General features: G+C 39.3%; 1 protein-coding gene across 1 annotated transcript; it reads left to right on the top strand.

The window, feature by feature from the left end:
- Positions 1 to 33: 33 nt before the first annotated feature.
- Positions 34 to 3,105, top strand: TIGD4 (tigger transposable element derived 4). Its single transcript, XM_026848191.1, has one exon. The coding sequence runs from the start codon at positions 220 to 222 to the stop codon at positions 1,750 to 1,752; it is 1,533 nt and encodes a 510-aa protein (XP_026703992.1). The 5' UTR covers positions 34 to 219; the 3' UTR covers positions 1,753 to 3,105.
- The last annotated feature ends 8,029 nt before the right edge of the window (positions 3,106 to 11,134 follow it).

Genomic DNA, 11,134 nt, shown 5'->3' with positions numbered 1-11,134 from the left:
GGGGCCGAGGCGCGCGGCTGGGCCCGGTGCTCGGCGCCCCAGCCGTGGCGCTGCCCGCGGGGGGGTGCCGGCTGTAAGCGGGGTGTGCTCCCGCCTCCGCCGAGGGTCCCGCCTCCGGGAGCTCCGAGTGCGGTCTGGAAAACCTGCCTCATCCGAGGCGGCCGCAGCCGAAAGCGGCAGAGCAGGAACCTGCCTGCCTGGGAGCGGGAAGCGGGTACCATGGCAGAGGCTTCGGGGAGTCCTCTGCCCGAACCCATAGCGAGGAGGAAAAAAAGCATAACCATTGAGGAGAAAATGGACATCATAAGTGCTGTGGAGAGTGGCAAGAAAAAGGCAGACATCGCAGCCAAGTATGGCATAAAGAAGAATTCCTTGTCTTCGATTATAAAGAATAAAGAAAAACTTTTGGAAGCCTTTGAATCCTTGCGATTTGACCCTAAAAGAAAAAGACTAAGGACTGCTTTTTATACCGACCTGGAGGAGGCACTCATGAAGTGGTACAGCATTGCTCAGTGCTTGAATGTGCCGGTAAACGGTCCGATGTTGCGCCTCAAGGCTAATGATTTTGCCCAGAAGCTTGGGCATAGTGATTTTAAATGCAGTAATGGCTGGCTCGATCGTTTCAAGTCAAGGCACGGTTTAGTTTTCAGAGCTCAGCCTGTAGAAGCAGCTGTTGCTACTGCAGTGGATGCTCCGGCTCTTTGGTACCAAAATGTTCTTCCTTGTTATTTAAATGATTATCAGCCAAAAAACGTGTTTTATATACAGGAGACTGGATTGTTGTATCAGATGTTACCACATAACACATTTGCATTTAAAGGGGAAACTTGTTCTGTAGGTAAACTCAGCAAAGAGAAAATAACCCTAGTGGCAGGTGCAAATATGGATGGCTCCGAGAAACTTCCTTTGCTTGTTATAGGAAAAAACAAAAGTCCACGCTCTTTCAAAGATGTGAAGTCGCTACCTGTGGATTATGAAGCAAATGATATGGCGTGGATGTCTTCAGAAGTGTTTGAACAGTGGATGCATAAACTTGATGACAGATTTCAAGCACAGCAGCGACGCGTAGTTATTCTTGTTGATTCTCTCCCAGCTCACACTGAAGTAAAGAACCTGAAGTCTGTCAAATTAGTGTTCTCTCCTCCAGACTCTTCTTCATATATAGCTATGAAACAAGGGGTTATCAGAAGTCTGAAGGTTAAATACAGGCATTGTCTTATCAAGAGATTTGTTGACTGCGTAGAAGGTAATAAAGACTTTATGCTGACTCTTCTCGATGCAATTGAGATGTTGTACCTGTGCTGGAGGAAAGTAACACCAGAGACTATTGTAAAAAGTTATAATGAAGCAGGCTTCAACTTAGAAACCAAGACAAATGGTAACGATACAGAGATTGAAAGTGATTTTGATTTGATTGCACGTGCACAGGCAGCTGGAGTGGAGTTTCCAGAAGGCTTATCTTTGGAGGAATGTGCAGCTCTAGATGATGACTTGTTAACTTATGAAATGCACACAAATAATGAAAGGATGTGTGCCAAAGAAAGTGCATCAGATAAAGCTGAGACATTTGTTGGTGATGAGGAGGAAGGTGATCGATTTCAGGGAGCTGAACAGCCTTTGCCATCAAAAAATGAGGCTTTGACTGCTTTAGATACCCTTCGAAAGTTTCTCAGAAGTCAAGACATGAATGATTCTCTTCACGATTCCCTAGCTGACCTGGAGAATTTTATTCAACATGTAGCATATAAATAAATATTTTAGCAAAGTGTAAAAATACGTAATTAAAAAAAAAAAAGTAATTATGTAAGTAAACAACAATATGGAGTTTAATAACAAGTGTTGCTGCAGTGTTCTCTAGTGTGTCTTGCTCAGGTGCCTAGATTTACATAATGGAAGAAATTTGAAATTATGAAAAAAGGCTGTGAACTGACGTCCTCCACAAAATCAGGAGGAAAAAACATAAAATTTGGGGTAGAGAGAGGAAGTAAGTACGGTTGAGGCAAAAGCAATTCTTTAATCAGTTCCATGCACTCAAGATGAACTGGTGCTCACTTGGAATTCTTTCTTCAGGCAGAAATTAGCACTTCTTTACATTGATAATTTCACTGGTGTCTGTGGTATTGTTGACAGTGGAACAGTATATATCAGCTTCATGTTTTTGATACTTAAACAAAAAATTGAGTAACACCAAAAATACATGCCTAAGTTCTGAGAACTAAGGGGTTTTTTAAATAATTTTTTTTGCCCTCATTCAAGAATTATGGCCATAGTTTATTCTTGCAGCAGATGATGAACTGCAGAAAGTGGCTTTGGATATGTTTTTTTCTTAAAGCTGCTCATGTATGGATACACAAACGGCATAATCATTTATCTGAGAGTCAAAAGACAAATAAACCTTTACTTGGTCTTTGAAGAGGTCAGAAAGAAAGATCCTTCACTCCCTTTCAGCCTTTTTGGTATTTGGATTTGATGTAGGTCCTTCTGTGCAACTCCATGTATTTCTACAGTAAATACAGAAAAAGAAAAAAAAAAGGTTTAAGCAGTATCTGCACTCAAAACCTTACTGGTTTAAAATAAATAAAACTTGTTTTATTTACTGTACTTGAAGGCTTTGCTGTAGGATTTAATGCACCCATGTGGTTTATTATTATAAGTGCCATTAACAGGAGTGCTGTTTGTAGGAATGCAGTGTGAAGTTGAGTAAATCACAGTACATTTTCACGTCTTCAAGTAAACATTTCAAGCAGGGTAATCATACTAGAGTCAAAAAATCTCAGTTTATGTGAGACATACTGCTTGTGACTTTTTTCAAAACCTGTTTTAAATGTTTCCCATATCTATTAATTTTATTTTTTTCAGAAGTTAGAGATAATAATTTTTCTAATTTGGAGGAAGAAGAAAATATTTTATGGAGGCCCTTTAGGAAACCTGTGTAATAAAGAATCTATTATGGTGCCTTTAACCATGAGAAACAATCTCTTGCCTATTTGAATCTTCAGTTTTCAATAAACAGTTTGGCTAAAGCTTTGCTTACTGTTCTTTCTGGTGGAGGACAGTTTATCCATTTGTAAAAGCACTTCAGAAAATGTATCAAATTGTTGGAAGACAGTGAAAATACTGGGGGGGGGTGTGATGGTGAGAAAATGCCTATGGCTAAACTGTGTAAATGTTTTACTAGAACCCCTTCAAAAAAGCCCCACAAACTTCTGGTTTCTTGTTATGAAATACCTGATGTGAATTCTGTCCACAGGATATTCTGATTAAATAAGAAATTTCTGATGAGATTCCAATAAATAAAGTCCCACACAGAAATTTATAGCTTCTGTGAAAAAGGTACCCCTCTGAATTCTCTCTTCTAACTATTATTTTAAAATACAGATGCAAAATCTTAAATTCAAAAGTTGTGTCAAACACATTTTGCTTATGACAAGTACTTTCTATTTTGGCTAAGGTCATTTGAAGTTCATATAAATCCCACTCAGCCCTATGGATAATTTTCCTGTAGTAATCTTTTAAATAAATCTATGGGTTTCTTTGCTACAGCCTCTCCTGCTAAAGGCAAGTTTAGGAAAAAGTTTCTATTATCCATATAGTATAAGTGTATATTTTTTAAGATTCCACTCCACGTAGACGTCACTGGCCCAGGATCCAGATAAGGAGACGCTGTTTCCTTCTAAGAGAATTCTGAGTGTGAAAGTATTGAATCTGAGTGAGGAAGACTTGTGTAAATAAGCAGCAAATCTTGGTTAAGCAAGGGTTCGATCTACAAGAAGTGTAATCTTTGCAAGATGAGGCTTAGAAAATCAGGAGACAGTAAATAACATTATGAGCTGGTAACAAAGAAAGTAAATTACTGTCTGCTGTCATGCTCCCTCATGAAAGCAACAGGAAGGATTTACTAATTTGGCCTGGACTTTAAAGGTCGGTTGTGGAGCTTGCTTTAAAAAACATGCCAGTGCATCGAAATCCCGTATCTTTAGAGAATATATGTCTTCTTTCCTAGCCTCCTAGTTCATCCTGAGAAACCAAGCTAAAACGCACTCACTGAAACTGATTATTTTAGGTCAGACACTTTATATTCAAACACTATTGCTTTCAAAATTATTTAGAAGCCAAAATATTTCTTTTCACTTGGATATTGGTCACATTTATAGTCAAGCAGAGAATGTAAAGTCCATTTCGAAGCTTGTTGCTATTTCAGGTGTTTGTTCACAGGGAAATGCAGACTCCTTAGATCTGAAATGTTAGCAGTGAAAAAGGAAGTGGTACACTATGCAAATGTTAGTCATTTTAGCCTGTGTACACAGCTTGAGCTTGAGATTTTTTTTACATTGTCTAGGTGAACCAGGACACTGGCTTTTTATGTCTGGTGTGGTATCTTTTGGAGGGAGAGGAAGAATATTGCTTTAGACTGCAACATATTTAAAAAGAAAAACCTGTTCTACAACAGGCAGGTTACTAAGGCTGTCATTTGCTTTAATATTTCAGATATTATTTGGGACAACTATGTGCTTTTTCCTGTACTCTTTTCTACTTTATGCTGTGGTTAGATAATAATTATGTACTTTGGTGTCAAGTCAGTGAGGTCACTTTCAGTTATTCAAAGTGACTTCTAGAAGTGTGAACTGAAAATACGAAGTTTTAAAAATATAACTAACTTCCAAACAAGTCCAAAACAGAAGAAAATATTTGGAAAGTATGTTTGATATAATCAAAAGCACCCTCAGCAACTTTGCCAACAACACCAAGCTGTGTGGTGCAGCTGACATGCTGGAGGGAAGGGATGTGCCATCCAGAGGGACGTGGACAGGCTTGAGAGGTGGGACCATGAACATCATGAAGGTCAACAAGGCCAAGTGCAAGGTCCTGCACACAGGTCGGGGCAATCCCGAGCACAAATACAAGCTGGGAGATGAGTGGATTGAGAGCAGCCCTGTGGAGAAGGACTTGGGTGTATTAGTGGATGGAAAACTGACTATGAGCCAGCAATGTGTGCTCACAGCCCAGAAAGCCAACAGCACTTCATTAAGAGAAGTGTGGCCAGCAGGAATAGGGAGGGGATTCTCCCCCTCTGCTCTGGTGACACCCCACCTGCAGTGCTGTGTCCAGCCCTGGGGCCCCCAACAGAAGAAGGACATGGACCTGCTTGAGCCAGTCCAGAGGAGGCCAAAAAGATGATTGGGGGGCTGGAGCACCTCCCCTATGAGGACAGGCTGAGAGAGTTGGGGTTGTTCAGCCTGGAGGGAGACCTTATTGCAGCCTTCCAGTACCTAAAGGGGGCCTACAAGAAAGCTGGAGAGGGACTTTTTACAAGGATATGTAGTGATAGGACAAGGGGTAATAGCTTTAAAATGAAAAGAGTGTAGATTTAGATCAGATGTGAGGAAGAAATTCTTTAATGAGAGGGTGAGGCACTGGCACAGGTTGCCCAGAGAAGCTGTGGCTGCCCCCTCCCTGGCAGTGTTCAAGGCCAGGTTGGACGGGGCTTTGAGCAACCTGGGCTAGTGGAAGGTGTCCCTGCCCATGGCAGGGGGGGTGGAACTAGATGATCTTTAAGGTCCTTTCCAACCCAAACCATTTATGATTCTATGAATCTCAGAGTCATTCTTGAGACAAGTAATTAATATGTAAAATTATGTATGTTTTTCAAAATACATCTGCATTTGAAAATTTTAATAAATATTACACTTTTTCTGATTTTTTGTGTGTATTACTGTTATGTCCAGTTCTGGATACCTATCAGATCTCTAAAACTACATCTCCTTTTAAAATTATTGCTCAAAGGAAGGTTGCTCACCTCTAATGGTAAAAGGAAATTAATTTAACAAGTTTTTGCACCCGTAGGCAAAAACAGAAGAGAGGGGGCAGTCAGGGATTTATAGAAGAGCAATTCATACATGCCTGTATACCCAAGATTTGTGACATTTTGATAGCTAAGTAATCAAGAGTAAATAAATTAATGGTTTCTCATTATTATGTAAATCTTGAGAATGATAGCATCAAACACACAGAATCGTCAGCCATTCTAAATTTTACATGCAATATTTTAATTAATGTAAATTATAATATTAAAATATTAGTAAAATAACTTCAGTATTATTTTGGTGGTTGTGTTCATTGAAACGGTAGCGTGAATATTGGCCTACTCAACACTTAACTAAAACGTGTGGTGACTGGGCAACCGTGGCATGCAATGATGGCATTTCACATTATTCCTTTAATATCAATAAAAGGTGATACTTTCTCTTTTGGGGAGGCAATTGTTAAAGGAAGACTTTGAAAAGTTCTTACTGGGAACTGAATGGTGCTGTTGCCAGAGAAGAGTTTTTATATTTAAGCAAGGAGCCCAGTATTTGTATCTAGATATTTTAATATGCCTGTTTTGGGGTTCCTTGAAAATCAGAACCAAACCCAGTCAGTTCAGAGGCAAACAAATCTAATTGAAATTTTTGCAGTGTGATGAGTGACAGCTTTCTTCTATCATTAACATTATTATATTCATTCACAATATTATATTACTATATGAATTATTATATTCATTAACAATAGAAAAATCTTTGCAACAGATAAAAGTATAGCAATTTTATGTCTGACAGCCTGTTTTTACACATAGCTTTTATATCGTTAAAGCAGTGTTGTATAGGCATGTGATTCCCTTTTACTGATGTATCTGCACTGTGGTATGACCACATCATTGTTTTACGGGATTAGTAATTCAAGTGTAGCTCCTTGCCCTTCTTGCTAGTACAGTTGCTTAATTTGAGATGTATTTTCTCTCACAACTGTAGCTGTTTAACTTCATCTGTCTAGTTAAAACAACAGAATTTCTGGTTTAAGACAGAGTGGGAGAACCAGTGATATGTTGCTAACTTTTTCATAGCTGTGTCACCTCTGCTCCTTGAGTGGAATGGTGAAGTGTAAATGACAAATTACTGTGATCAGTAAAGTGAATGAATACCACACTGAATTACCAGATCCACTGAGTGAGAAGATGCCATATTTACAATGACTTTTAAAATGCCTTACTGTGTTTTACAACAGTTTAGCTGAAAGCCATGTTCTTCCTAAGCTTTCATGTCACCCTGCCTATCCATTGCCTTCTATCATTTTATATTCTTTAATACCCTGCTAATTCTAGGATAATTTTCACAAACTTCTGTCAAGCTGCTTTTCTCCTTACTCTCCTGATTTCTAATATTATCTTTTGCAGGTGGTATTTTTGAATCATCTCATGTATCAGCTAGTATCACCCTCTTGGTACACATGCTTGTGATCTCAGGCACTAATTTATCCATTGCTGTATTTAGTGGCCTTCCCAAATCCTTGCTTCATTTAGCTGAGAACATTTAGTACATCTGTATTTCTTTTTGTCGTTTCTTTTTGTAGAGAAGGGTGAGCAGTGCTTTTTCCAGCAGTCACCCAGGATGTCAGAGAACTGGTAATAAAACACGTAATCTTTGTCTCCTTTCAGGTGTCTCCATTTTTTCCATCTGTCAGTGGTCCCTTCTGATCTGTACTTTTGAGATTCTTAATTTGACATTTAGTATCCTTGTCTAAACCATTCCCTTTTCTCTCTGACCTCTTGCCCTTATCTGCCTGTGTAGCATCCTTGTGACAGTTCACTTCTACATTTCCATTGATACATATCCCTAACCTCAGCTCTGTGGATCTTTCTTCCCTCCTCTTTTACTGGCCCCATCTAATATTTAAACTACATTTCAAACTCCTTTTTCCTCCTTTCCATTTGGATTTGATGTCCATTTCTCTCTTTCAAAACCAAGTATTTAACTCTTTCTGGAGACAACCATGTTTTTATTTTCTATTTCATTTGGCATGTCTTCATGATATCCTTAGGTCAAAGATTATGTAATGATTAAAAGTATGTTATTTTCCCTAAATTTATGTCTTTGCATTTTGTTTTCTCCGATTCTTTATTCTTAGCACTTTCAAGTCTTTCCTTTGAGCCCTTCTTTTGCACTCCTGATTACCAGCATTAATTTGATTCATTTTTTTAAGCTTATACAAAAATAAACCCACAAACAAAACCTGCACAAATATAGAGTTTGGGGCTATTTGTTTACACAGCTGTGTTACAATGTTGCATAAAATAAATCAGACTGAAAGCCAGCTCAGACATCAGCTAATTTCTATCAAGATCTTTTGATTTGAATTTACATATTTGGGGTTTATTTTTCACTCTGATTTTTCCTATTTCAGTAGTTGTTCGTGAGATTTCAGTTATTTATGCCCTGTTTGGCTTTGTAGCCAGCCCATATGGTCTGAGATTGTGGAGAAAAGCAGGTAGATCATAAAAAAGGTGGAATTAAAAGGTGAGGTCCTGGTTCATTGAGATTCCTCTGCAGGAACCTGAGGAAAACTTATAAGTCAGGTTAAGTAGAACCTTTTATTCAAAATAACATTCAGAGTCCTCTGAAAGTCCACATCCATACACAAATTAGCCACAGAAATTAATACAAGAGGTAACACCACAGGTTGTCTGAATTTAGGATGGCAAGAAATGGTCATCCATAATTCAGTTCCACTTCAGAATTAATTGATACAAGGTTGTTGTTTTTTTCCCAGAGCTAATGAGACATGATCTATGTAAACTGTATGTCACTGCACTGCCCAGGGCTCATCAACGTTCAGTATGCAAATAGAAATTTGCCTAGAGACTAGGCAAGGCAGAAACAGCATTTCTGTAGAGCCTTGAAGTCACAGGAAGAGTCAGATGAGCTTGAAAAGTGGCGTGGCATTTCAGTAGCTACCAAGAGACACTTTGTAGTATGGACTTGGGATCTGAGTTACAGAGATACTTATTACATGCAGTTCCCAACAACTGCTGAACTATTTTTGAAAAGCTGACTTGATGGATGTCAATTTTACTGCTCTGAGAAAAAGTGGCAAAGAGCGTTTACACGTACATTCAACACACGGCACAGACAAACATTACAATTCAAATTCTAGCAGAGACAAACCCTCAACTCCCTGTGAAAGCTGAGGGTGATCAGACTCAGTGCATTATATGGTGAATATCTGCAGAGAAGCAGGAGCAGACGTAGCTTACGCTGTAGACATGCAACAGCGAGACAGAAACGACAAGTACAGACAGACAGAACTATAGGCTCTCAGCTTCGTTTCTTGAATAAAGAACCGTCCTATGCCCCCATCAGAAGGACTTTCCCCACATATCCCATAACCAATCCAGTTTCTTCAAAAAGTAAAAGAAATCCTCTTATGAACTGGAAGAGATGTAAGATTTGATAATTTCTTTCAAATTTGGCAGTGCTTCATACCCTTGTAGCATGTAGGAGCTGGCAGCAGAAACCAGAACTACAAAAGGTAAATCTGAAGTAAATGCATAGTGAAGCATGTAGGTTTTTATGTCCCATTCTCACCTGGCCTTCATTCAGGCCATGTAGAGTTAGGTCCTCTAAATGATACAGCACCTTTAAAGATTTGTCAAAATCTAATTTAATGACAGCAACTTGCCCACTACTAACAGGAGGTAACAGAAGAGCATGTCGCCAACTTAATGCTTGGATGGTTAGAAACAATCTTGCAATTTCATCTTAAACATTCATGGTGAATAGCTTTAGGAAAAGAAAATAACTTGATCATTCTCTAACAATACCTACACCATTATCTATGCCCAAACTTAATGCACGTGTCCAACTCCAAACCTGTATTCCTCTTTAAATGCCTGCATTTTCAGTGTTGATCTGTTGAGGACTAATACTGGGATGGCAGATAGCATGCTGGACAATGAGATTATATGAAATTTACATTAATGTAAGCTTCCTAAGGGATTATTTAGAATGGGGATTAGGGAGCTTTATGAATTTAAAACTTCCTTCAGATTTCTTCATCCTCTCACCTCATCTCACAGAGGGGAGAACCCAGTGGCTTGCACTGGTGCAGTCTCACAGAGGGTAGCATCATCATATTGAACAGCCTTCTCTGTGGGGAGCTATGCTAGTGTTTGCCAGCATATTAGTCTGCAAGAATTAGGAAGAAATTTTGCAAGTTATGGAAAACAGCCCTTATGCTCCAGCCAGTGGGAGGTGTAACTGCTGCTCTGCCTCCCAAGTGGGTTGAGCCAGCCTCTTACTAGGATGCCGACTCCTCAGGCAAGTAACATATTTGTGAGATTACATCTTCCAAAAGTAGAAATGCAGGTACTGGTTTGCTTTTCATCATTCATACTGCACTCTCCTTCCTGTCTGCCATTCCAGCACCTCAGAGATTAAAAATTCCCTGTCAGCCACCCACCCGATCTGATCAGTCCCCCAGTTTGGAAACCTGAGATAGTTCTGTGCCATCCACCCACCTGATTTACAGGCCTTAAAAATAGTTCCTATACTTGGAAAACATCTTTTTGGTTTTTTTTGAGTACCAAATATTTGCATTCTCTAAAAGCATTTCCAGTTCTAATGGGAAAAGAATGAGTCGTGGACCTCAAATGAACTCGATGTTTCTCTCTCTGTGTGGAGATACAATTATAAGAATTTATACCATTCGGAGATCTGACCTTACCAACTTTCAAGGGGGTTGTAGACTCAGGCTATGTGTGGATTGACCTTTGCAGACATGGTAGAAGACATAAAACTTTACATTTAAGTACCCAGAACCAAAATGGATTAACAGAGGAATTATACATTTGCTTCCAGGAAGCCTCTATTTCCCATAGGAATATATCTACAATTCTTTCCACCATGGGTTTCACTATCAGCCATTAGCACTGACGTCTTTTACTCTTGATGCACCTACCTGTAACTGGATGAATGCCAGTTCTCATAGAATTGTAATATTGCTTGCCTCATACACAGGATACACCTGTGTATAAAAATGGTACCTTCTGACAGTAGATCAATCTTCAGAGAGCAGCGTATAGGCAATGGAGCAACCTGTCAGACTCAGGAACTTCTGACTTCACACCACACTTGGTGCACCTACAGTTTGGCACAGAGGTGTGACTGTGGCATGGATACGTATATACTAAAGGAGCCATAGAAATCAAGGGGTGTCAGTTCGTATACTGCTATTAGGATATGTCATTGGGCTGCTAGCCTATTCTGAAGTACATTTCACTGTCACAGCTCTCTACAGCAACCAAAAAATAGCTAATGAAGGT

The sequence above is a fragment of the Athene cunicularia genome (genome assembly GCF_003259725.1).
Source record: "Athene cunicularia isolate RWA chromosome 4 unlocalized genomic scaffold, athCun1 chr4_part2, whole genome shotgun sequence".
NCBI classification, from domain to species: domain Eukaryota; kingdom Metazoa; phylum Chordata; class Aves; order Strigiformes; family Strigidae; genus Athene; species Athene cunicularia.
Note: the sequence above shows the minus strand (reverse complement) of the source record. Positions and strands in the feature narration are given on the sequence as shown.